The sequence below is a fragment of the Orcinus orca genome, chromosome 2, assembly GCF_937001465.1.
Source record: "Orcinus orca chromosome 2, mOrcOrc1.1, whole genome shotgun sequence".
Classification (NCBI taxonomy): Eukaryota; Metazoa; Chordata; class Mammalia; order Artiodactyla; family Delphinidae; genus Orcinus; species Orcinus orca.
This window is the reverse complement of record NC_064560.1, coordinates 173,940,609-173,968,421: the sequence shown is the minus strand read 5'-3', so window position 1 is coordinate 173,968,421 and position 27,813 is coordinate 173,940,609. Positions and strand designations below refer to the sequence as shown.

The window sequence follows — 27,813 nt, the reverse complement described above, 5'->3', positions numbered from 1 at the left end:
GTGAAGATTCAGCAGACTAGAATGCAGGCCCAAACCTAACTAGACGAAATGTAAAGTCTTAGGGAAAAAAAAGAACACAAGACAAAAAACTGTACAAGTTCAGGGTGACAGAGAACTGGCTTAATAACAGTAAGGTGAAAAAGACCTGGCTGGCCAAATTGATGTTAAGCTCAACATGAGTCAACACTGTGAGAGTACTGACCCCCCCACCCAAAAAAAAGCAATTTGTTCAGCTATATAAGTACATTTTTATAACAAAGTTAGTAATAGGCCTATGGTCTTTCTCCATCTGAAGTAAGTGTTCATTCTGAAGGAGACTGATAAACCAAAGGCCCTTCAAAGGACAGTGAACAGGGACTTCCCTGGTGGTCCAGCAGTTAAAACTCCATGCTCCCAATGCAGGGGACCCAGGTTCGATCCCTGGTCAGAGAGCTAGATTCCACATGCCACAACTAAAAAGATCCTGCACGCCACAACCAAGATCCTGAGTGCTGCAACTAAGACCCAGCGCAGCCAAATAATCAATCAATAAATTTTTTTTTTAAAAAAGGACAGTGAACAATACAGCAGGACAAAGCTAGCACCGATGTTAATATGAAGAGAACTTCAGTTTATGTGATGGCACAGCAGAATGGTTAAGGTGGGTCGAGGGAGACAAGAGGATGGTCTTTAGACAACGGCAGGATACACTGTAGAAGAGGGACAGGGTAAATCACTATGTGTTGCACCACACAGGCAGATCTAGAATCAACAGGCAGAAGTCAAGGCAACACATTTATGTTCAACGTAAGAAATACAATTTCTGTAAAACTGTCAGCACCTCGTGGGGCAGTGTTCCTTATCACAGTGCCAATGCTCAAGCAGAGCCCATCAGCTGCTTGTCACAGGAAGCACAGTGGACTTAAGAGTGGGTCAGAAGGCCCTGGATTCTAACCCCACCTCAACCATTTATTTGCCGTGTCATCCGGGGCAATTTATTTATAACTTCTCCAACTCTCAGCTCCCTTTATCCATTTACTTCATGAGATCACTGAGAGGAATAAATGAGCTAATATGTGCAAGACCTAGGATGACAAAATGCAACACAAAGGTGAGTTGCTATATAGAGGGCAAGTTGCACTAGGTAACTGCTAAGATCCTCCTAGCACTGAAATTATTAACTGTACCCTGAGGCAAAAGAAAAAAAGTTAAAGTAGGTCCTAAATTTACAAAGTCAAGATTTGGTAGGCAAAAGAGAGAAAACATTATTATGACAGAAAAAAGGAAGCAGGAAATCTATGTTTTATGAGGTTATAAGAACGTACTTCTCATATAGCAAATCAGTTACCGTATCTAAAAGGTAATGCTCAATCCAGGAGATAAGTAGGAATTCAAATCAAGATGAAACACATGCCAAATAAATCAGGACTACAAATGCACTTGTAATCACTGACAGGATGAACATCACTGAATCACGGCATTAAACACAGTGCTTAACTAGTGCTCTTGCTCTGGGGACCCTCTGGACTCAGCTCCCACTATGTGGACTTAGGCTCTACCCTCCCACCTACATGATCCTGAGCAAGTTATCCAATCCTCTCAGCCCCAGTTTGTAAAGGGTAAATGTAGGATATGAAACTGCCAAGTTCACAGGTTGTCGAGAAGACTCCATGGGATAATGTATGTAAAGCTTCTGACAAGGCTTCTGGTACTCAGCGGAATTCACGTTAATTGCCTTTAATTAGCTTTCATTTTTGGATGGAGTTCTGTTTTCTGAATATAAACTTGGAGAACAAATAAAAAATATATTTTGTTTTCAAATATTGAAATTAGGTTAAAATTTAAAATGATGATGTAGATCCATCAACACTGAGATGGAAAACTAACCAATGCTGACAAGTGGAAAAACCAAGTTACAAAATAATACACTTAGTATGCTTCCATTTTTTTTTTTTTTTTGCGGTACGCAGGCCTCTCACTGTTGTGGCCTCTCCCGTTGCGGAGCACAGGCTCCGGACGCGAAGACTCAGCGGCCATGGCTCACGGGCCCAGCCGCTCCACGGCATGTGAGATCCTCCCGGACCGGGGCACAAACCCGTGTCCCCTGCATCGGCAGGCGGACTATCAACCACTGCACCACCAGGGAAGCCCTGCTTCAATTTTTTATGACATATGTTTTAAAAATTATTACCTCCAGATAGTAGAATTAGGTGACTTTTACATTTTTTCAATACTTTCCTGTCCTGTCTAAATTTTGTATAAGGAGTATTTCCAGTACGATTTCCAATTGGAAAAAAATCTGATTGAAAATGTTTTTCTATAAGAAAATTATCATTTAGGCCAACTTGGGGAAAAAATATTTTTACGAACTTGGAAAAATAAATTTAACACCTTTTAAAAGGTAAAAGAAAAAATTTAGAAACTACTAGTAAATGTTTTGTGTGCTTTTCTAAAAAATGTGGTTCAAACAAAAAAAAAAACATCTCCTAAACTGAGGAAAATATAAAGGATAAAAGTTCCATGGGGGCAGGGATTGTGTCTGTTATGTTACATTCACTGCTGGAGGCACAAATATTAATAAATATTTGCTGAACAAATGGATAAAATAAAAGTCCTATTTACCCTTACACTAAATTCCATTACCTTATTTCACTAGATGCTTATTCATTTTTATCTCCAACAGCTGGCATATCATGTCACAGAAAGTTACCAATCCAGTTATTTGTTACATAAACAAAAAGCAAAAAAGATCAATAAATTTAATAAAAATTGCTTCTGAAGCTAAGGAATTGATAAGCATTACTCTAAACCACTACATTCATCCTGGACTAAAATCGCTACATACAGGATAAAAGCAATGACATCAAAGAAAGGGGGGCATGTTGCCATTTCTAGATTTCATTATGTCATGTCTAATAAGTGAACAACACTAACATTATTAACTGTAAACCAGGAATGTATATAAAAGTACAAAGAGAACATAAAAGCCTACTCAGCCTGTATCAGCAAAGCAGCAAAACCACCACACCCCCACTCCCCACCCGCTCCCAAAAAAAAGGCAGACCTACCTTGGGCCTCTTGGACCTTCCAAGTAACTGCTTCTAGGAGGATCTGGAAGCAATCCACCTGACCTCCCTGGCATGTCCTTGACTGCAGTGATTGGCTGAGATGGAGCAGCTGAAGACTCCCCAAGTCCTTGCTCAGATGAGAATGAACTGTACGGCAGAGCAGACTTGCTCAGTGGAGCTTTAGAATTCACTTGTTCAGATGGGCCAATGGCTGATTGCAATGGAGGATGGTAAGTTGAGGGTGGGGCTGAACCAAAAGACACAGGAGTGGGAAGCAGTGCTGGTCTAGGTTTCTCTGGAACTTGTGAGTTCTGAGAACTGGAGGCTGGTGGAACTGGGGCTGTTGTTAACTGAGGAGGTATCCCTTGTGGAACTCCAGGGGGAGGTATTCCTGGAGGAGGTGTGGCTGAAGATAATGGTGGGAGGGGCATAACAGGTGGAGGCGCTGTTGAAGGGAGAGACGGTGGGGGAAGAACTGGTGGCGGCCCTGCAGAAGAGAGGGAAGGCGGGGGTAGAACTGGTGGTGGCCCTGCAGAAGAGAGAGATGGAGGCATCACAGGTGGGGGCACAGAGGTTGGCAGAGAAGGTGGCATCACAGGTGGGGGCATGCCAGGTGGTGGCACTGAAGTAGGCAGGGCAGGGGGCATCACTGGTGGTGGCAATGATGGAGGCAATACCGGAGGAGGCATTGTTGGTAGAGGTGGAGGCATCTGAGAATATGGGACAAAAGGTGGCGGCATGGACATGTTCCCCATATACTGGTTCTTCATGTTCTGAAATGAAGTGACTTTCTCCTGGAGATAGGTCTGAGTGGCTTTCATATGTCCCTGCCATGTTTTCCATTGCTTCTCATACTCCTGAAGCTGATCTTTGTGAGGATAGGAATGAAGCTGTTCCTCCCACAGCTGGAACTCTCGCTCCCATTCTTGGTAGAGATGTTGAAACTGCTGCTGCTGCATCTCATAATGCCGCATCTGCATATCTACAGACATGGTCTACAAATAAAGGGATAAAAATTATTTCAAGACATTCATATAAGAAAATTAATCATAAGTTAAAATATTAATGAACCAAGGGCATTTGCAGCCTTAGGAAATTAGAACACAAGACTTTGGGAGGCTAAGGATAAGCTTGTTAAATCCTTTCCATGATGATCATTCGCCTTTCTCCCTTTGACTTATTTATATGTTATCACTGAGTTGGAAAAAATCTACCAAACACTAAAGCGAATAGCTGTCTCAGCAATAAGTATTTTTCAAGTTTTTATTACTACTATGGGTCATTTTAAATATTACTATTGAAAATGATCTGTTATAGACATATAGACATAAGTTTATACCTCACAGATACAAGACAAACAAGTATCTAAGTCACTTCATCTTTTGTGGTGCATTTGCTTAGGTTTTTTGTGGTGGTTGCTTTGATCTTGCTGGTGGATTTCTGCTTGTTACTGCAGTGCTTTTCAGGCAAAAACACAGGTTACCTTGAAGTGACATAAGAAGCCCTGGTTCTTCTTCTTTTTTTTTTTGACCACTCTGCGCGGCTTACAGGACCTTAGTTCCCCAACCAGGGATTGAACCCCGCGCCCTCAGCAGTGAAAGCACAGAGTCCTAACCACTGGACCACCAGGGAATTCCTTTTTTTTTTTTTTAAATTGAAGTATAGTTGATTTACAATATTGTGTTAGTTTCACGTGTACAGCAAAAAAAAAAAAACAAAAAAACCATATATATATATATATGTGTGTGTGTGTGTATATATATATATATATATATATACACACACACACACACACACATTCTTTTTCAGATTCTTTTCCATTATAGGTTATTATAAGAGAGTGAATATAGCTCCCTGTGCTATACAGTTAAGTCCTTGTTGTTTATCTATTTTATATATAGTAGTGTGTATCTGTTAACCCCAAACTCCTAATTTATCCCTCCCCCTGCTTTCCCCTTTGATAACCATAAGTTTGTTTCTATGTCTGTGAGTCTGTAAGAAGCCCTGGTTCTTAAATCTCTTAGCAACCATACTCTAACATCTGCCTGGGTTAACATGATCAGAAGATTCCACTATACCCGCCCTTCCCCAAGAGCATTTTCACAATACCACATTTCCAAGCCCCCAGTAATGTGACAAATAACTACTTGGGCACTCCAGACGAAACATCTGATATCTTTCCTTCTTCATACTTAAATCTCTTTCATGAGAAACAAATCCCTTTAACATCCTGGGGCAATTTCCCATGTGGCAACTGAGGAAGCACTCACCTGTATATGTGGTGGATGCTGTATAATCTGCTGGTACTGTTGTAGGATCTGCTGTAACTGAGTGTGCTTCTGCATTATTCCCTGATACTGGAAGCCAACTCGATGCTGCTGGTGCTGCTGCCAGTGTGCTGCTGCAGCCTGCAACTGTTTTAACCTGGCATCTTCTTCTGGGTCCTCAGACTAAAGATAAAAGAGAGGGTACAGTTTTTTTCTTTTTCTAAGTCATAAACAGCAACCAAATTAATAAGAAACCTGAACATTTTATAAAGTATTATGTTGTAATAGTATTGTGTTATAAAGTCCAGAATCCCTGCAACTGTGAGAAAAGCTATTCTATCCTTAGATAAAATACCTAGTTCTATCTATACTGTGATCATGGATACTAATACAAAGGAATTTATAAATCCCACAGTCTTTACGAGAATAATCACCTCACTGTTCCTAAATAGGATAACCATTTCCCCAGCAGAAAGTCAATCCACAGTTACTATCCTTTTCACTATATGAGAAATTTCTTTTTTCACCTTAGTCACTTTTCACCAGCTGCCTACAGTGTAATCATCATGTTTCATTAATGTTTCCATATAAGGCTCTTGGGAGAACAATGACCTTTGGACCAACGTGAGAACTTTCCATGTGCCAGTCAGTATGCTAAGCAACAAGGATTATCACATTTAATGCTTTAATAGCTCAATAAGAAAGCTACTATTTGAATATGCCCATTTTGTAGATGAGGAAATTGAAGCATAGAATGGTTAACTAACTTGCTCAGAGTCACCACCAGCAAGTAGCAATGCCTGGACTACAGCCCGGGCAGTTTGACAATAAAAGCTCAATCTCTTAATTATTGCCCTGTGCTGCCAATATGAAAACACCCACACTTGCATCCCTTTAGTGCTTAGAGACACTCAATTCAGAAGAGTGTCTAATTCTTCACTCTCACTTAAACGATGAAAAAATGCCTTTTCTAAACCCGATATGGCACACATCTGACTATTCCACAAATGAAATTTTACATGCACTTAAAAAAAAAAAAAGAAAATATATATCCATTTATATATAACAAAGGTACATATATATATGAAGCAGAAAAAAACGGAACAACTTAATAAATACCAAGTAATTAACTTCATGGTTACCTGGGGTTCCTCAGGTGGGAGAGGAGGTGGTACGTCCTCGTTAGGGGGTGGTAATGGGGGCTCCTCTGATGGAGGGGGTTCTGGTACTTGGCTGGTGGCAGGTACAGTAACTTCTTCCTTTACTGGCTCAGCTGCATCCTTTGCTACAACAGGACCTTTTTTGTGTCCCGGCAAATGCACTTTTGTCCTCTGCTGCAAACTAAGCAGGTGCTGTCGATACCAGTACTGCTGCTGTTCCTACAACAGAAACCATTTTTAAGTCAGAAAGAGAAAAACAAATATCGTATATTAACGCATATATGTGGAACCTAGAAAAATGGTACAGATGAACCGGTTTGCAGGGCAGAAACAGAGACACAGATGTAGAGAACAAACGTATGGACACCAAGGGGGGAAAGTGGCGGGGATGGTGGTGGTGGTGTGATGAATTGGGAGATTGGGATTGACATGTATACACTGATGTGTACAAAATGGATGACTAATAAGAACCTGCAGTATAAAAAAATAAATTAAATTAAATTTAAAAATTAAAAAAAAAAAGAATTTTAATTGACAATCCTGTATATCTGCAACTTGGTTTTGACAGGGAGCTACACTTGTGTCTGTGTTCATGTATTTATATATAATAAAAGGCAAACCTGAACTGAGAAAGGCAAATAAATAAACATGATCTTTCAATTCCTCCCCCAAATTTATATATTTAAATTAAACCATACATGTTAATTCAACATACTTCTCTATTCTCATTAAAAAAACATGCTTTTGGAGGTGAGAGTAGTCTTTCTGATAAAAGATCAGAGTAAATCTTTTCAGTATTCATAGCTATTGTTTTTAACTTGCCTTTAGTTGGTTCAGTTTTATCCACGGGGGTCTCGTGATTAATGAATACAATAAACAGTCCTACCTCTTCTGTCTTCTCTTCCCTCTTTTAAACACCTGCTGTATCATTAATCTTGCCATACCCAGGTATATATACATAAATGAAAATACACTGTGTTTTAGAATGCATTCTATTTATTTTAAAAGTTTCACTTTGTCTTCCAAGTTATACTGTAATTTCATTTTCTGGAAGCTTATTTTGTGCTTCCACTTTCTAAAAATTACCACAGTAATAAGTTTAATGTGGAAAAAAATGAGAAGATACAGCCTATCCTGATTATTCATGGATTCTGTATTTGTGAATTTGCCAACTTGCTAAAATTTATTTCTAACTCCAAAATCAACACTCAGGGAACTTTCACAGTGATTTGTGGACACGCGTAGATGGGCAAAAAATTAGTTATCTGACTTGCACGTTCCTGTCTGAGGCAGAACACGGCCATGCTCTGCCTTTTTGTTTAGCTCTTATATTGTAAATAAGTGTTCTTTTCAAGGTCTATTTAGGGCCACATTTTTCACATTTCTGTACTTTTTGGTTGAAGATTTTGCTGTTTAAAATGGCCCCAAGCATTGTGCTGAAGTGCTGTCTAGTATTCCTAAGTGCGAGAACGCTATGATGTGCCTTAAGAAGAAAATACTTGTGTTGGATAAGCTTCTTTCAGGCATGTGTTATAGTGCTGTTGGCTGTGAGTTCAATGTTAATGAATCAACAATATACATTAAATAATTTGTTTTTAAACAGAAACACATATAAAACAAGGTTATGTATTGATTGGTTGAAGAAAATGTGACCGAAGGCCCACAGGAACCTAACCCTGCACTTCCCCCAGGAGCAATCGTTCAGTATTCACTAATTCAGTGTTCTTGACAACTTTATAAAATATAAATACCTCAAATAAAGAGACTCGACTACAAATAAGCAATAATTAAAATCAATTTTAAAAAAATCTCACCACTCAGAAGTAACTACAGGATCTTCATTATCCCAGTGTTCACTATATAATTCCCCATGGTTACAAGGTGGCATAAGGAAAAAAAAGTTGTCATAACACTAAAATATTCACTAATGAACTGCCCTATATACTTCTATAATTAACAACAGCATATAAACAAAAACAAAAACAATAGCATACACTTCTACTACAATTATAAAGATGCAGGATCTAGCAGAAGTACTACCAGTTAACAACCAAAAATAATTTTTATAATAGGAACTGCAAAAGAGAATGACATGAATATCAAATGTTGAAAAACAGCCCTTGGAAAAATGTATAAATCCCTAAAATATATTTTCAACATATTCAAAAATGAAATAAATGATGATAATATAGTGTTGTCACACAGTTTTGTCACAAAAATTAAAGTACAGAAACCTAATCTACACTTTATTCTTTATAAAGTCTAAGACTCAGCTGTTCTTTATGATTTTTGAGCTTTATTTTTCAAGATTGTGTCCCAAATTAAATTTTTTACTTTTTACAATAAACTTTTGGTCCTTGTGTTAAATGGATTCATTTTACTTGCATTTACTGAGATTCATTGTCTCTGGATAACCAGGATTTCCTATATTGTTACTATTTTACTGTATATCCTCTCCAATTTTCCACATGCAAATATACATGATACTCTTTTCTCATGAAACATACTGTCTTGTTATCTGTTTTCTCATTTGCAGAAAGTAACTGTCTTGGGAGAGAGGTGTTTCATGCTTTTCTCATATCCTGTCTGGTGCTTAAACATAGTGCTGGAACACACAGTAGAGTGTCAATAAATAGTTGCTGATCAGCTAAAGACTTCCCTTCTAGGCTACTAATTTCTATGACCTGAAACTTGCTACATCCCTTTGGAAGAGTAAATTCCATCTCACTAACTCCATCCTGAAGTTTGGGTCATGACTGGGTTTTTCTCTTTTTTATTAACATACACATAATCATCAGTTCCTGAAATATAATTACTTTTACTATTCAACATGAAAAAAAAAAGAAAAAAACCAACACACTGTTCATGATAGTCAACAATTATGTGGTATTAGAACATTTTCAACTTTCTTCCATTATTGTATGAAAATACTGAAAACAGCAACAGGCTTGTTTTTTAGCTTTAAAAAATTAATAAACTCTTTCAAGTAGAAGTTAAAAGTTTCCTTTTTTTTAAGTTACTTTGAAAGCATCACCAAAACATACAAAGATGCAAACTATCTTTCATAAACTAGAAGCCAGTGGCTATAGATAGGAAGATTATTCAGGTCTAGATTCCTTATCAATTTATACCCACCTTATTCTTGTGCTTTCTATCTTTGTCTTAGACCTAGTCTAAGGTTAAGAACCTTGTTAGGAGCTCAGGTACTTGTTGATTTACTAACAGTATGCACTGCAGATCAATTTCTATTTAATATGAACCCAATAAGCAGAAATCAGATCTAATTCAATCCTAGGACGAGGCTTTGGCACATTTTTAAAGCTCTGCAAATGAATAATGATGAAATCATTCAGAAATGTCCTCAGTGACCCCAGAGAAGGTTGCTTTATCTCTATTTTAAAAAGGAATAAAACCTGCCTGGACTTGCTAATGAAGCTGAAATAGTAGCCAGTTCTTCTGAATGTCCCGTTATATCAGACAACTCCATCTCATATGGGATGTTAGTTCATAGGTAGAGGAAAATCACAGTAAATGTCACACTCAAAAAGAGATTGAATAGGGCTTCCCTGGTGGCACAGTGGTTGAGAGTCCGCCTGCCAATGCAGGAGACACGGGTTCGTGCCCCGGTCCGGGAGGATGCCACATGCCGCGGAGCGGCTGGGCCCGTGAGCCATGGCCGCTGAGCCTGCACGTCCGGAGCCTGTGCTCCGCAACGGGAGAGGCCACAATGGTGAGAGGCCCGTGTACCACAAAAAAAAAAAAAAGAGAGAGATTGAATAGAGTTAAAAAGTAAGGATGTATCTGTCATAAATACCAAAAAAGATGCTAATTAATTCAGCAAGTATTTACTGACCACTTGCTACCAGTACAGTAAGGAACTAGGTACTAAAAGATTCTCCAAGTAGGGAAATATAAAGAAGGAGGGACAGGGAGAGAGAGAGAGAGGATGAATGAATGAATGGATGAATGAATGAATGAACACATGCGTCTATGTGTGTGATGCTTTAAAGATTAATTTTGAAAGGTTGCCTTTCCTGTCCAGGTTGATTAGGATAAATGCCTGTAACATTAAATGTTCAATGTCATATCCTAAAGCAAGTGGGATGGGGAGGGGGGACTTGGTAAAATAATGAAATGGATTTCCATTTTTTTAATTTATTTAAAATATATTTATTTTCAACATTTTTGAAGTTCACACTCTATTCCAGGAATTAAGGTCCCATCTTAAAAAAAAAAACTCCTTTACTGTGCCTCTTCCTCCAGCTCCTGCCCACATACTCTCTCTCTCTCTCCTTCAGTCAAACTTCTTAAAAGAGTTGTCTATACTCACCATCCCCATTTCCTCACCTTCCATCACTCCTCAAATCAATGCAATATGGCTTCAGTCACTATGAAACTGCTCCTGCCAAGGTCAACAATAATCTACATGTCAGTAAATGCAAAAGATAACTCACAGTCTTCATCTTGCTTGACCTCTCAGCAGTAACACAGCTGACTACACCCTCCTCCTAGGAACAGTCTTCCCTTCACTTCTGTGGCACTGCACTGTCCTGATTTTCCATCTACCTATTTGGCCTTTCTTCCCATTGGTTCCCTTAGGTACTGTGGTTCTGCAGGGCTAGGCTCAATGTCCTTTAAACTTTATTCTTACTCTACACACACTCCTCAGGAGACCTCATCTATTTCTGTGCCTTCAAATACCATTTTTATGCTGATGACTCACAAGTCTATGTCTCCCAGATCTCACTTCTAGACTCCAGACCTGTATCTAACTTCTAACTGGACATCTCCATTTAGAATCTTATGTCTCAAGGATCTTAAACTCAGTAAGTCTAAAACTTAACTCATCATTTTCCCTTCCTCCCCAGACCTGTTCTTCCCCCTCCTGTAGGTTATTAGTATATGGAACCACCATCCACCCAGTTTCCTATCCCAGAAACCCAGGAATCGTCCTTGATGCCTCCCTCTCCACTACTACTCAATCTCCAACTGGATTCTAGCACCAAAATATTTCTCCAGTCTTTCCACTTCTCTCCATCTCCTCCATCACCATCCAAGGCCAAGCCACTACTAACTCTTGCCTGGATCACTCTATTCACTATTCTCTCTAAATCACTCTTGCTCCTTTCGATTCCACTCTCCCCAAAGCAGTGTGAACTTTCAAACAAGCCAATCTGTCACATTTGCCTATATAAAATCCTTCAATGGCTTCCTACTGCCCTTAGGATAAAGTCTTCATAGGTCCTCCCTGGCCTGGTTTGTACCTTCAGTAAGCCCTACTGAACTTAATTCTTTGAACTCCTATCTGGTTATTTCCTACCCATTCTTCAGGTTTCATTTAAATATTACTTGCAAAGGGAGGTCTCTTCAATTAGGTGAGAGCTCCCAGCTATATTCAATCATTTGAAAAATATTTATTCTTCACCTACTATGTGCTAGACCCTGAGCAAGGCCCTGTGAATACAATGGTGAGCTTAAAAAAGCTCACCTTTTCCTAATCCTTATGGAATGGTCTAGTGATATTTTCTATTTTATAATTCCACAGCACCTTACACGTCTTCAATTACTTTTTAAATGTCTTTTCCCCGCATTGGAACAAGTGAATGAGGGCAGGTACCTTGTCTATTTTGTTCACCATTTCATCTCCAGTACTAAGCACAGTTCTTGGCACACAGTTGTTACTCAATATATATTTAAGTATTAGATAGTGACTAAAAACTCTAATCAAAGTCAACAGCTTTACCTAAATTAAGTTTTAAGAATAAAAGAATAAATCACAGTTCATTAAAAAAAAGACCAGTATGCATTTTAACTAGCCAGTCCTTTAAAACACACAGAAGAGTTAATTCTTCAAAAATGACACATTCCATTATATCATCACTTTACTCTGAAAACTAGAAATTAAATGGAAGAATATCAAGCACTTATCCTGTCTTTTCTATGCTAACTGTATGTCCAATCAAACAGCCCTAGTTCATGAGTGAAAGTTTTTCTTTACAGAATTCCTTATGGTAAATATAGAAGAAACAGCAGAAAAAAAAATCACCATATTGCAACCTCTAACAAAGAAATAATTTACTCAAGCAAAGACCATCAACGGATGAACCACTAGATGAAATATTAGATTGAAGATTGATGGGAAGCTTTACAGCAGAGAAACCAGTCACCCCCCCCTTGATCAATCTTGGCACCACTAACTATGGGACAGCCAGGCATTGAGTGACTCCTGATGGGATGCAAATGAAGTACACAGCACTTCCTAGGTTACGAAGTACACTTGCCAAAAGAAAGGTGAACTTAAATCTAAGAAGGTTGCACAGTTAATGCCTAGTTTACAAAAAAAAACATGGGAGAGAGAGGAACAAGTCAAATGACACCAACGAGACAGCAGACAAATCCAGGACGTGGGACATTCTACAGGATAACTAACACAGATTTTTCAACAAGCTCAATGGCAAGGGTAGAGAAACAGAATAGGAGAGACTGACCTAAATCAGGGATTCTCAAGTGAGAGTGATTTTGCCCCACAGGGGATATTTGGCAATATCTGGAAACATTTTTGGTAGTCACAACTGGGGGCTGCTACTGGTATCTAGCAGGTAGAGGCCAGAGTTGCTGCTAAACATCCTACAATGCAAAAGACAGCCGCACAACAGAATTATTCTGCCCCAAAATGTTTATATTGAATCCCAATTGGAACAAACCATCAAAACTTTATTAAGTCCACGGGGGAATTTTAACATGGATAATATCAAGGAATTATTTTTATTAGTATGATGAGACAATAGGGGAAATCTGAACAGATCTGGTATTAGATGATAGAAACCTGTTAATTTTGTTAGGTGTTATAACGTGTTTACCTTAGAAAAAGTCCTTTAAAAAAAAAATGTCTAAGAATGTAGGAAGGAAATGATGTGAGATCTAAGATTCATTTAAAAATATTTCAGCACGAACAACAGTAAAGGGGCTTCCCTGGTGGCGCAATGGTTGAGAGTCCGCCTGCCGATGCAGGGGACACGGGTTCGTGCCCCGATCCGGGAAGATCCCACATGCCGTGGAGCAGCTGGGCCCGTGAGCCATGGCCGCTGAGCCTGCGCGTCCGGAGCCTGTGCTGCGCAACGGTAGAGGCCACAACAGTAAGAGGCCCGCGTACCACAAAAAAACAAAACAAAACAAAACAAAACAAACAAACAAACAAAAAGAACAACAGTAAAGGCCTAGGTGAAGCATACATGGCAAAATCTTGATAGCTGTTGAATCTGAGTGATGGGTATATGGGGAGAATCATACCATTTTCTCTACTTTTGTGCATGTTTAAAATCTTTCACCATAAAAAAATTTTTAATGAAATATTCCAAAAATAAAATATGAATCAACAAAGAAGGGTTAATTGTCAGAGACTGGCACTGGCATGAAGAAAATGTTTACCACCTAATACACCAAAGTATCCTAAGTCTAGAACACGACAACGCTTGTATCTTATTCAACAAAACTTTGTGGAGAGCTGACAAATTGGCAAGACACTGGCCTAGGTGCTACAGGGGATAAAAAGGTAAGTGAGGCAGTCCCCGTCTGCAAGGGACTTAAGATTTGAAGAACAGAACCAAACCACACAGGTAAGCTGAAGCACGGCTTCATAGAGACCCTGATATTTGAGATGTGCCTCGAAAGCAATACAACTGTAAGGGGGGAGAGAGGGTTGAGGAAGTTGGGATGAATTCTAGAGAGAGGTAAAAAAAACCTAAAGAGGCTTAGCAAGGGCCTTCTTGATCTGGCCCATTCCCACCTCTCAAATCTCATCTTCCACCACTTTCTTTACGGCTCTCATCAAAGAATTTGAGGCACTGAATAGTCAAAGCACTAAAAGAAGTTCACTATAGACAAGGGTACAAAGGCAGAAAAACAAAAACAGTGTTCGTGCTAAATATTCATATTAAGGACCGGTCTGATTCCCGCCCCCCATCCCCCACTACCAAAAAACAATTCATTTGTCTAAGAGGCCAGAAAAAGTCCAGTAGAGATGAGGATATAAATGTCATATTTTGGCTTGGACTAACTCTGAGAGTGCTGGACAACAAAAGCACTGGAAATCTCAGAGTGGGGTGGTAAAGGGGGCAAAAATTCCATCTCTATTATAATGGAGGAATCTGGAGAAATAACCTGATGGGATAGTACTAATTTGGTGTAAGCTAACAGAATCTCTCATTCTACTGTTTTACCCCAGCAGCTCAAGTGTTTTCTCCTGATGATGTGCCAAGCACCACATCTTGCTTACTTAAAACAACCTGTTTTCAGCTTGGTGCTTTGTGACCACCTAGAGGAGTGAGATAGGGAGGGTGGGAGGGAGGGAGACGCAAGAGGGAAGAGATATGGGAACATATGTATATGTATAACTGATTCACTTTGTTATAAAGCAGAAACTAGCACACCATTGTAAAGCAATTATACTCCAATAAAGATGCAAAAAAAACAAAAAAAAAACAACCTGTTTCTCTTCTTAATTTCTAATGCCAAACCACTGTAAAATTAGAATAATATCTTTTGGAAATCTTTATATGTAAATCTGAGCTTGTAGATTAAAAGATTCTCTTTTTTCATGAGGGAATCTAGGTAGATTACTAATTGCTAAAAGTGTCTATTTTAAGAAACCAAAACAAATTATTTCTTCCACTTTAATTTTATCTTCTTTCTGAAGACAGGAATTCATTTATTACTGCTACCTTATCAATCTTTGACAGGGAAGCATCACTTGAAAGAGAAGTTTAGAAGATTGGCTCTCTCATGAATGAAGAGATGTCACCACCATTTTTTTAAAACTTGGCCGAATTCCAAGGCTGTTACTGTGGAGTAAAGGGTAACAACAATGCAATGCAGCAAATTGGTCATGTCTCAAAACTATCTTTAAGTGATGTGAGAACAGGATGTATGGGTCAGTTCCTTAAATGACCAACAGATTCCCAAAAAGGTCAAATATGTAGACTTCCCTAGGTATTGCATATACATCTATAAACATAATTAGGATGTTCCTGATTAGAACAAGATTTCCACCCTTCATTTGCTGAGACTTCTTAATTCAGGAAGCTGACAGCTATCAGTGGCCCTTAATTTTCTTTTAAAGAAACTAACTGGTCATAAGATTCATATGCATTTCAGGTGTCAGCCCTTTGAGAAGCTTCTTTTTTATGCTGCCTCTAAAATAGAATTTTAGTTTAAGTTACAATTAAACAACAAAAAAGCCCTTTGCAACAGCAATAAAACCTAGAAGCATGATCAAAGGAAACCAAGGAATATATCTGAGAAGTAACTCTTGAACCACCCCATCACTCTGGTGTCTAGAAATATCTTCAAACACTGTTCTTTTAATAATCCACATTTAGCTAATTGAAAAGCTGGGATGTCAGACCTTTGACTTTTATGGAATACTCTGGAGTGTAAATTAGCCAGTTATCGTGTGTTGGAATTAGGCTAAGCACTGGGTAAAGCCCCCAGGCCTGCTCACTTAGGGCCCTCTAGGTGAGAGGCGCAGCTTGGGCAGATGTTTTCTTACCTGTGGAGTCATCGTAGAGGGATCTGGCTCAGGGGCAGCTTGCTGCTGTTCAGCACTCTTGTTCTTGGACCCGCTCTCCAAAGGCTCTTGCTGGACAGTTGTCTTATTCCCAGAAGGGGCGGACGGCGGTGGCGGAGCTAGCAGCTGGGATTTAGAATGGCCTTGGGAGGGGCGGGAAGGAGATGCCTGAGAAGAGGGCAAGTAGGACTGGGAATGGCTCAAATAGGACTGCGAGGAAGAGGAAGAGGAAGAATAAGATGGGGTGGGCGCCAGGTAGGACTGGGAAGGTGGGGACTGAGAAGGGGACGGCTGAGCGGGAGGCAGGTAGGGCTGAGACGAGGCCGGGGGGTAGTACGAGGGTGGTGGCTGAGGTGGAGGCATGTAAGATTGAGACGGGGGCATGTAAGACCCTGGCGGTACTGGGGGAGATTCAGGGGGAGAATCCAGCTCCATGGGAACCAAACCAGGAGGCCCGTCTCGTTGGTGGTGGAGCATCTGGTGTTTGTACTGCTGCTGCTTCTGATAGCTGAGAGCCGGCCCAGGTGGCGGGGGCATCGGCGGCGGCGGTGGCTGCCAGTCCCCGTAGCCGCCCCCCGGCATCACCGGCGGGGGCGGCAGGGGGGGCGGAGGAAGGTGATGGGGCTGGAGCACGCACTGCATTTGCTTCTGGTGCATCTGCTGCAGCTGCTGGAGCTGCGCCAGGTGCTGCTCGCGGAAGCTCATGAAGCCAGAAGAGGAGGGGGCCGCGGGAGTCGTCGAGCTCGAGTACCCGGGCCCCGGCGAGGCCTCAGGAAGCGCCACCGGCGGTGGCGGCGGGACCGGCGGCGGCGGATAGTGGCTGCTCCCGCCATACCGGCCCCAATTCGGGTACATATCGGAGAAGAAGGCGCAGCGCTCGTCCCGGCGTCGTTACGCGTCGCAACCGACCTCCAGGAGCTGCGGCGGCGACGGCGACAGCCGGAACTCGCGGCGCCTACAGGCCCCGGAGCGTGTAAACGGAGCGCGCCAGTGCGCCGGCGCTACCGAGCTGCGCCCGCGACCGGGAAGGTGGGGACGGTACCGGGGCGATTACGCCTGCGCAGTAGCCACCGAGAGGAGAACAAAGGCAAGATAGAGCGGCCCCTTGCTTGGCGACTCTCGGTTGCCACCTTCCTTCCGGTTCGTATAATGTTGGGGCGAGCTGAATGTTCCTATATAGCCAAGGAACCATAGAGTCTCACAGCTGAGAGCGGTGGTAGAGATCCTATCGCTCTACGGGTTCGCTTTTGAATGGAAAAAAAAAAAAAGGTTCCATTCACAATAGCAACAACAACAAAAAACCATGAAGCAGGTAGGAATAACACTAATAAGAAATATGCAGAATCTATATAAAGGAAACTACAGAACTATACAGACTCATATCCGAGTGGAATAAAATTAGACTTGAAATAATGGAGAGGTTTACCATGGTTCTGAATGAAAAGAGGAAAAATTATGAAGATGTCAGTTCTTCTCAAATTAAGTGAATAGACTTAATTCAATTCTAACAGAAAGTCCAATTAGGAACAAATCAGTGAAGATGTATTCTGAAGACAGAATGTAAGAGTACATCAATTCCTGCAGGTATTGTAAAAGGGAAGAAAGGGAATTCTTTAGAATAATTCAATGCAGAAGACTTTATGTTGGAGAATATTAGTCAAAGGAAAGATAGCAAAAGCCAGATAACAAGATTGTCTAGAGAGGACCAGATTGGATTTAGAAAATAATCCAATCTCATGTAATACTAAACATGAACCCATTTGGCTTGAGAGAATCACTGAAAAATAAAGCTGATACACACTGAATTCTGAAAACAAAACAAAACAAAAACCTACCTAACTCTGAGACTATTAAGTGTGTCAATGTGTCAGTTGTGCACCACTTACAGGTTTGACCTTGCTTCCATCTTAATAACCCAGATCTTCACCTCTCATAGGAGGTGGATGTGAGCGGAAAGTGGGGCAGCTAAGTTTCCTTTGGAAGAAAAAGCTTTTCATTCTCAAATAGGAATTTAGCTGTGTTTCTTTTAGCTTTTATTGAAATATAAAGTATATACATAAAATTAGAAATCATAGTGGACAGCTTAGTGAATTTTCACAAACCAATCACACTTGTGTACAGATCAAGAAACAGAACATTACCCAACTCAGAAATCCCACTTGTAATTTTAATATTTTCAATTGAAATTCTCTTTGAAAATTATAAAAATAAATGTAATTTACTATAGAACAGACAAGGAGAAAATCAGATGATCATCTCATTAGATGCAGAAAAAGAATGTTTTCTTTCATTTCATAAATTTCAATATCCATTTATGATTTTTAAAAAGATTTGCAAGCCAGAAATAAAAGGAAACTTCCTTAATCTTATACAGAGTATTTACTAAGAAAACTACAGCAAACATCACAGTTAATGCTGAAAAGTTGAAAGTTTTCCCACTGAGATCAAGAAGAGATGTCCACTGCTATCATGTCTGTTACGGGTTGAACTGTGTCCCCCCCACACCCCCCAAAAAAAGATGTTTAAATCCTAACCCCCAGCACCTCAGAATGTGACCTTATTTGGAAATAGTGTTGTCCCAGGTGTAATTAATTAAGATGAAGTCATACTGGAGTAGGATGGGCCCAAGTGGTCTCCTTATAAGATGGCCATTTGAAGACAGCACACAGAGAGAATGCCATGTGATGGTGAAGGCAGAAATGGAGTTATGCAGCTGCAAGCCAAAGGATGGAATAAATGGAATTCTCATATGCTGCTGGTGGGAGTGTAAATTGGGATGACTACTCTGAAATACTATTTGGCACTATCTACTAAAGCTGAACAGCCCCAGAGCCTATGACCCAGGAATCCCACTCCTAAACATATAACCAACAGAAATGCATATATATGTTCACCAGAAGGCATGTACAAGAATGTTCACAGCAACATTATTTGTAATGGCTGAAAACTGGAAAACAACACAAATGTCTACCTACACTAGAATAGATCATCAAATTGTGGTATATTTGTACAATGGAATACAAAACACCCAAGAGAATGAATGATCTATAACTACATGAAACCACTCAGATGAATCTCACAATGTTGAGCAAAAGAAGCTAGACAGAAAAGAATATATACTATATGTTTTCACATATATAAGTTCAAAAATAGACAGAATTTATATATAGTGTTAGAATTCAGGACAGTGGAGGGATAGTGACTGAAAGGGAGCTGCTAATGCTGTTCCTCCATCTGGGTGCTTGTTACATAGGCATGGCCAGTTTATGAGAAGTTCATCAAGCTGAACCATTTTGATTTGTGCACTTTTCTGTTTGTATAATTCAATAATAATGTACCTCCAAGAAAATTGTGAAAGATGGAAGTTCAAAAGAATAGTTACCGTAAAATTGACTTTACATATAGCTCAAAAATAGACAAAATTAAATCATAATGTTAGAAGTGAAGGTAAGGACTACCCTGGCTGTCCAGTGGTTAGAGCTCTGCACTCCCATTGTAGGGGGCATGGGTTCAATCCCTGGTTGGGGAACTAAGATCCCACATGCCACACAGTGAGGCCAAAAAAAAAAAAAAAAGGAAGGTACTGGTTGCCTTTGGGGAGAAGGAAAAGTGTAGTGACCAAGAGGGGTCACAAGTAGGGTTTTAGGTGCTAACAATGTTCTGTTTCTTGAACCAAGTGGTAATTACATAAATATTTGCTTTGTTAAAACTTACTGAGCTGTAAATTTATCCTTTGTGGTTTCCTGTTTGTGTTTTGTACCTCACAATTTTTTTTTAAAGTTTTGAAGAGTGGGAAGGAGAAGAAAAGTGATGGTAGTGGAAGACAAAGAAAGATGAGATTAGGTTGGGGAAGGCAGGAAGCTTTCTCTTTGCCTTTTCCTTTCCTACCTGGCATGGTAGGTTCTAGCTGTCAGGCCCCAGGCCCTGTATCCAGAAACCCTCCCTCAGCAAGGCACCTAATAGGGAAACAGCAACGCTGTTTAAAACAGGCCCTTCCACATTCCCCTCATTGTTTCAAGATAGATATCAGCATTGTTCTAGATCCTATAGGAAATCCTATCTGCTACATTCTTTTTTTTTTTTAATAAATTTATTTATTTATTTATTTAAGTTTTGGCTGCGTTGGGTCTTTGTTGCCGTGCGGGCGTTCTTTAGTTGTGGCAAGCAGGGCCTTCTCATTGCAGTGGCTTCTCTTGTTGTGGAGCACCGGCTCTAGGCGAGCCGGCTTCAGTAGTTGTGGCATGCGGGCTCAGTAGCTGTGGCTCGCGGGCTCTAGAGCACAGGCTCAGTAGTTGTGGCACACGGGCTTAGTTGCTCCACAGTATGTGGGATCTTCCCAGACCAGAGCTCGAACCTGTGTCCCCTGCATTGGCAGGCGGATTCTTAACCACTGCATCACCAGGGAAGCCTCTATCTGCTACATTCTTACACTTAAGGAACTAACATATAGTTGGCCATTCAAATTTTGTAGCCTGCACAATTAATTTTCAAAAGTCACAGCCATCTTCGTTATACAGAACCCATCTCCAGAAAATTATTTAAAAGAAAACTCATTGTTTGTGTAATACTCTCCTCATGACATTTTAGTAACATTAATTTCAAGTTATATGATCAACCCCAAGCCCATTTTTTAGAGACTAATTTTACTAATCTAGAATGTAAAAAGTAAAGTTACAATGAAAACGTAAAGTGCTGTTATTCAAAATGAAATAAGGGATGAATTAAATCACATGGAAGGTTTTGTGTGGGAAACTCTGGGGGGGTCAGCTGTTAATTGTCAATGCTGTCAAAATCAACTCAGCATGAGCCTTCTCTGGGTTAGGTTTATAATCCAGCTGCCCGGGACTTTCCTGGTGGTCCAGTGGATAAGACTCTGTGCTCCCAGTGCAGGGGTGGGGGGGGGGGGGGGGCAGGGTTCGACCCATAGTCAGGGAACTAGGTTCCACATACCACAACTTAAAGGGTTCGCATACTGCAACTAAGACCCGGTGCAGCCAAATAAATATATAAATATTAAAAAAAAAAAATCTAGCTGCCCTTCTTTCCTTATGTTTCATTCTTGCTGTTACTAGGGAGACTTGGGTGAGTGCGGGGACAAGGGGGTGACATTTGATTGGTTAGTGGTTTGAAGCCATATTCTGATTGGCTGGTGGCTTGCGTATTATTTTGTGGAATAAAATCCCTGCTACCTCTTGCAGTTTGTACCATTCTAAACAACAGGATCTAGAGGCAGATTATCTGCTATTGGACCCCTTAAGATTTGGGATGGATAGTGTCTAGGCTCAGGGTAACCTGGTCATATATAACCTTGGCAGTGTGAGTACTTCTTTCCCTTCTTATCACCATGGAGTTACGCTTTCATTTTATCCTAAAAATAAACTCCATAGGTGTTAATAAGTAATCTCAATTGCATGTGGTCAGTCCTTCATTCCCAGTGGATCTGCACAGTTTAGGACAGCCTGTAACTTGAGAGTAGTTGATCCCTTACAGTTCTTTGGATGTTATCCATAGCAGCAGCTAAAACTTTAAAAGAAATATATTTGGAAAGATATTATGGAAGTCACATAACAGACAAGAAGGCCATATAACTAGGTCTAGGAGCAGGAAAAAGCCAATCCAGGAGCTATTCTACTATCAAAGCTCTGGATGCTGTATGAAACAAAGTTAAACTCTTTTTTTTTTTTTTCCTTTAGCCACTCAATGCCTTCTCAGATATAGGGGGTGGTGAGAGTGTTGCAGGAAGGGGAACCTGTTCCAGGGCTAAGAGTGGGCTCTTGTCTAACACTCGGAAATGAATTGTCTGAGGAGACACACGTGCTGACAAAACAAGACTTTATTGGGAAGCGGCACTCAGGTGGAGAGCAGGAGGGTAAGGGAACCTGGGAGGACTCTCTGCCACGTGGCTTGCAGTCTTGGGTTTTATGGGAATGGGGTTAGTTTTCGGGTTGTCTCTGGCCAATCTTTCTGACTCAGGCTCCCTCCTGGTGGCTCTCGCAGTGCCAGGCCAAAATGGGTTCCAGCAAGGATTCTGGGAGGTTGGAAGGACATATGGATTGGCATCTCCTCTCTCCTTTTGACCTTTCCTGAATTCTTCCGGTTGGTGGTTGCTTACCAGGACCTCCTGTTTAAGATAACTCATGCAAGTGGTTACTATGTTGCCTGGCCAGGGCTGGCAGTTTCAGTCAGTGTTTCCCCTAACAAGAGGAAGGATTCTCCAGTTCTCCCCTTCAACATCTATAGTGAAAAGGCTGGGCACTCTGATCTAAATCCTAATACAACTGCATATAATTTGAGTGTAACATGCCAAGAAAAAAGTCTGGGTACGGTTAGAAAGGAGGAGAGGATGTGAGCAAACAAAAGCAACAAATACCCACTCCCCTGGGGGAAGGGCCTCCATTTTCAGGCAAATGTATTCAAAGACCTGGGCATAAAAAGGAGATTAGCATTATCAATCAAATGCAAAAAGAATACCACCACGAAGATTTTGAGAGAGAATAAACAGAGGCTTTCTGAGCAAGGAAAAATTGGGAATGATTTTAAAATCAAAGAATAAATGTATTAATTAGGAAGTAGTCCAAGCTGCTATAGCAATGAGACACTGAAGTACAGTGGATTAAGCAAAACAAAAGTTCATTTTCACTCATAGAACAATTCAGAGGTAAGCAGTCCAAAGTTGTCATCTTCAACCTAAAGCTTCCATCTCTGGGTTCAAGGTGGCTGCTCTGGCTCCTGCCATCAAATCTGCATCTAGTCAGTAGGGAGGTAGAATGGGTTAGGGGAGCATACCTTTAAAAAAAATTTTTTTTAATTAATTAATTAATTTATTTTTGGCCATGTCAGGTCTTAGTTGCGACGCACAGGATCTTCGTTATGGTGCACAGTCTCTGTAGTTGTGGTGTGCGTGCTCAGCAGTTGTGGCATGCGGACTTAGTTGCCCCCCAGCATGTGCGATCTTAGTTCCCTGTCCAGGGGTCGAAGGCCCCCTGCAGTGCAAGCACGGAGTCTTAACCACTGGAAGGCCAGGGAAGTCCCAAGGAGCATGCCTTTTAAGGTCATAACCCAGAAGAGATACTTATCATTTTCAGTTACACCCTGTTGTCTACAACTTAAATGGTAGGCCATGCCTAACTGCAAGGAAGGCTGGGAAATAAAATTTCTACTTGGGCAACCCAAATAAAACTCATAAGACCTATTATTAAAGGAAGAAGGGAAGAGTGAATGCTGGGACAACTGGCAATATCTGTTACACTGACAATGACAAGTTCTAATATGGCTGTGGAGCAATAGAAACTCCCACACTGTTTATGGGAGTACGAATGTGTACAGTACTTAAAGAATAATTTGAGAATATATTATCTTCAATAATTTGAAGACATACAATGCCTTATGACACAATTTCACTTCTAAGTATATTATCTTGGATTACAAATACTTTTTTACATATATACAAGGAGGCATGTAAAAGAATAAAGCTCTGTTTCTAATATTAAAAACTGCAAAAACTTAAATGATCATCTATACGAGCATGAATAAACAAATTGTTTAATATTCACACAGTGAAATATCCTATGGCAATTAAGGTGAGTGAACTAAAGCTAAAACTAACATGGATGAATCTCACACGCATAACTCAGAAAAAAAGAGAAAGTTGCCAAAAACTATATACTGGATATATACTCCAAAGAATTGAAAGCAGAAACTTGAACAGGTATTTGTACACCCATATTCATAGCAGTATTAGTCACAATGGCCAAAAGGTGGAAGCAACCCAAGTGCCCCATCCACAGATGAATGGATAAACAAAATGTGGCTTATACATACAATGGAATATTATTCAACCTTAAAAGGAAGGAAATTCTGATACATGTTACAACATGAATGAATCTTGAACATTATGCTAAGTGAAATAAGCCAGTCACAAAAGGACAAATACTATATGATTCCAATTATATGAGGTAACCAGAGTAGTCGAATTCATGAAGACAAAAAATAGAATCAGGATTGATAGGGGTTGGGGGAAGGGAAGAATTGGAAGTTTTTGTTTAATGGGTACAGAGTTTCAGTTTTAGAAAACAAAAAAATTTGGAGTTGGACGGTGGTGATGGTTGCACAACAGTGTGAATGTACTTAATGCCACTGAACTGTACACTTGAAAATGGTTAGCATGGTGAATTATATGTTATGTATATTCTACCACAAAAATTACTATATACAGCATGTTTTCATTTATAGGCAACTCAAAAGCATACACATTACAAACATATTGTTAAGGTATACAAGTAATGGGTAAAACTATAAAGTAAACCAAAAGGATGACAATTACAAAATCCAGGAGAGTGGTTACCTAAGAGGTGGCGTGGAGGTGAGAGAAGGAGGGAACGTAATCAGAGAGGATTATATAGAAAGTGTCAAAGTTATGGGTAATATTCTTTTTCTTAAATTAGGTTATATATACAAGGGTGTTCATTTTAGTAATATTCTTTATCCCTTAAATATACTCTATGTATGTAATATTTTATAGTATCTATATATGTTATGCAGTATTTCATACAAAGGTATACATTTAAATACACATATCATATATACTTAATATAAATGTATGCTTTTGAATGTATGAAGTATTACATATTTTTACGTGGGAAAATTAAAGGAGAATTAAGAAACATTAAAGTGGGTTACTTGAGGAAAACTTCGAAAAACTAATGTTCAGAAACTCTCTCTAGGCTGAAACAGTTCCAACTTGTATAGTTCCACCTCAAACAACAGGTTTGTTTGAGAATGAGGTGTAGTGAATACTATTGTCTGCCTTCAGGACATCCATTTCCTTCTTTCTTCCTTCTTGATAAAATCCTAGTTTTGTTCAGGAGTCCACATCTCCCCTTACATATCCCATGTCACTGAGAAAAAGATGACTATCTTCAGCTCCAAGAGTAGGTCGCTGCAGTTAAAGTCAGTCATGCCCATATCATCCCCTTGCCTTTTATTGGTTCAGAGATTCTGGCTTAACCTAATCAGCCTGTGGCATTTCTTTTTTATTTTGTTTTATTTTGGCTTGGTTTTTTGGCCCTGCTGCGCAGCTTGTGGGATTTTAGTTCCCCGACCAGGGATTGAACCCTGGGCCCTCAGCTATGAGAGTGCAGAGTCCTAACCACTGGACCGCCAGGGAATTCCTTGCATGTGGCATTTCTTAGGCCATTCAAACACTGGCATCTGTCCAAAGTTGGCACAATCATGCTGACGAGCAGGATTTTTATTACATGGTTTGGGGAAGAGACCGTATTTCTTTCTAACCCGTACACTAACACTAACCCATACCCTAACACGTACCCTAACCCTAACCCGTTGTCGTAACCTAACCTGTACCCTAAATCGTACCCGTTCCCTAACCCTAACCCTAACGCGTACCCTAACCCTAACCCGTACACTAACACTAACCCGTACCCTAACCCTAACCCCAAACCTTACCCTAACCCGTACCCTAAACCTAACCCGTACACTAACACTAACCCGTACCCTAACACGTAACCTAATCCTAACCTGTTGTCATACCCTAACCTGTACCCTAAACCGTACCGGTTCCCTAACCCTGACCCGAAACCTAACCCTTACACTAACCCGTACCCTAATCCTAACCCGTACACTAACACTAACCTGTACCCTAACACGTACCCTAACCCTAACCTGTTGTCGTACCCTAACCTGTATATGAACAAGGAACATGTTGTTCCAACTGCTGTTTACAGCCAACTGGGGGGGAAGGTCAGAACTGAGAGATAGGGAGCTTCAGCCCTGATAGTGCTGTTTATAGAGCTCACTACCTTTGAAACTCCTGTTATTTGAGATGTATTTCCTTACTGTTTAAGGTAGACTGAGTTAGGATTCCCGCTACTTGAACTGGAACCACCCTAACTGAAACCTGGAGGTACATTTTAAGGATACATAGAGAAACAGGAACCTCAGACACACAGTTGGGCCCCATGGAAGTTCAGGAACCCTACTCGTCACTACAAGAAGGGCTGAATATGTAGGTCTCACAGAGAGTGGAACGTAGCTCAGAAACTGGGTGGCCCTTAGGACCCAGTGTAGACCTGGCTGTCACTCCCTCAGCATTAGTAAGTTTTTGATCAGTTCTTATCCCAGGACTCTGCCATCTTGGTACTCTTGTTTCAGGTGCACCCCTGCTTTTCTTTATGTATGATTTCTTTTTTTTTTTTTTGCGGTACACGGGCCTCTCACTGTTGTGGCCTCTCCCGTTGCGGAGCACAGGCTCCGGACGCGCAGGCTCAGCAGCCGTGGCTCACGGGCCCAGCCGCTCCGCGGCATGTGGGATCTTCCCGGACCGGGGCACGAACCCGTGTCCTCTGCATCGGCAGGCGGACTCTCAACCACTGAGCCACCAGGGAAGCCCGTATGTATGATTTCTAATCTTGCTATAGCTGTTCAACTCTTCATGTCTTGAGATCTAAATTCCCCAAAGAGAGGATCGATTTCCTTAAGACAGTCCATCTCATGAAACCCCTGCCAATCTATAGATAAGATGTTTGTGGGTAAGATGCCCTACCCTTGACTCAATTAACAGTAGTCGAGGGACTTCCCTGGTGGTACAGTGGTTAAGGATCCGCCTGCCAGAACACTCTATGACATAAATCACAGCAGGATCCTTTTTGACCCACCTCCTAGAGAAATGGAAATAAAAACAAAAATAAACAAATGGGGCCTAATGAAACTTCAAAGCTTTTGAACAGCAAAGGAAACCATAAACAAGACCAAAAGACAACCCTCAGAATGGGAGAAAATATTTGCAAATGAAGCAACTGACAAAGGATTAATCTCCAAAATTTATAAGCATCTCATGCAGCTCAATAACAAACAACCCAATCCAAAATTGGGCAGAAGACCTAAATAGACATTTCTCCAAAGAAGATATACAGACTGCCAACAAACACATGAAAGAATGCTCAACATCATTAATCATTAGAGAAATGAAAATCAAAACTACAATGAGATATCTCACACCGGTCAGAATGGCCACCATCAAAAAATCTAGAAACAATAAATGCTGGAGAGGGTGTGGAGAAAAGGGAACACTCTTGCACTGCTGGTGGGAATGTGAATTGGTACAGCCACTATGGAGAACAGTATGGAGGTTCCTTAAAAAACTAAAAATAGAACTACCATATGACCCAGCAATCCCACTACTGGGCATATACCCTGAGCAAACCATAATTCAAAAAGAGTCATGTACCAAAATGTTCATTGCAGCTCTATTTACAATAGCCCGGAGATGGAAACAACCTAAGTGTCCATCATTGGATGAATGGATAAAGAAGATGTGGCACATATATACAATGGAATATTACTCAGCCATAAAAAGAAACGAAATTGAGCTATTTGTAATAAGGTGGATGGACCCAGAGTCTGTCATACAGAGTGAAGTAAGTCAGAAAGAGAAAGACAAATACCGTATGCTAACACATATATATGGAATTTAAGAAAAAATGTCATGAAGAACCTAGGGGTAAGACAGGAATAAAGACACAGACCTACTAGAGAATGGACTTGAGGATGTGGGGAGGGGGAAGGGTAAGCTGTGACAAAGCGAGAGAGTGGCATGGACATATATACACTACCAAACGTAAAATAGCTAGCTAGTGGGAAGCAGCCGCATAGCACAGGGAGATCAGCTCGGTGCTTTGTGACCACCTAGAGGGGTGGGATAGGGAGGGTGGGGGGGAGGGAGACGCAAGAGTGAAGAGATATGGGAACATGTATAT

At 40.6% G+C, this 27,813-nt stretch overlaps 2 protein-coding genes across 10 annotated transcripts in view; both read right to left on the bottom strand.

The window, feature by feature from the left end:
• YLPM1 (YLP motif containing 1) overlaps nt 1–17,069 on the bottom strand; it is a 66,808-nt gene extending 49,739 nt beyond the window's left edge. For 3 of the 7 annotated variants that reach the window (XR_004476714.2, XR_007475922.1, XM_049706728.1), the window contains exons 1-4: nt 16,022–17,065; nt 6,457–6,693; nt 5,318–5,497; nt 3,048–4,042 (exon numbers count right to left, since the gene is read on the bottom strand). Coding sequence is in view for 5 of the 7 variants with exons in the window: in XM_049706728.1 (XP_049562685.1) it covers nt 3,048–4,042; nt 5,318–5,497; nt 6,457–6,693; nt 16,022–16,894 (2,285 nt within the window). In the remaining 2 variants the exon portion in view is untranslated. Of the gene's footprint in view, nt 1–3,047; nt 4,043–5,317; nt 5,498–6,456; nt 6,694–10,804; nt 10,877–16,021 lie in introns of those variants that run through there. The other 4 variants (XM_004262241.3, XM_033405216.2, XM_033405165.2 and 1 more) reach the window with 4 other exon arrangements.
• A 4,785-nt stretch (nt 17,070–21,854) lies between these two features.
• FCF1 (FCF1 rRNA-processing protein) overlaps nt 21,855–27,813 on the bottom strand; it is a 36,030-nt gene continuing 30,071 nt past the window's right edge. For all 3 annotated transcript variants that reach the window (XM_033404873.2, XM_033404969.2, XM_033405024.2), the window contains one exon: nt 21,855–22,786. In XM_033404873.2, coding sequence (XP_033260764.1) covers nt 22,582–22,786 — 205 coding nt within the window. In that variant the 3' untranslated portion in view covers nt 21,855–22,581. The remainder of the gene's footprint in view (nt 22,787–27,813) is intronic.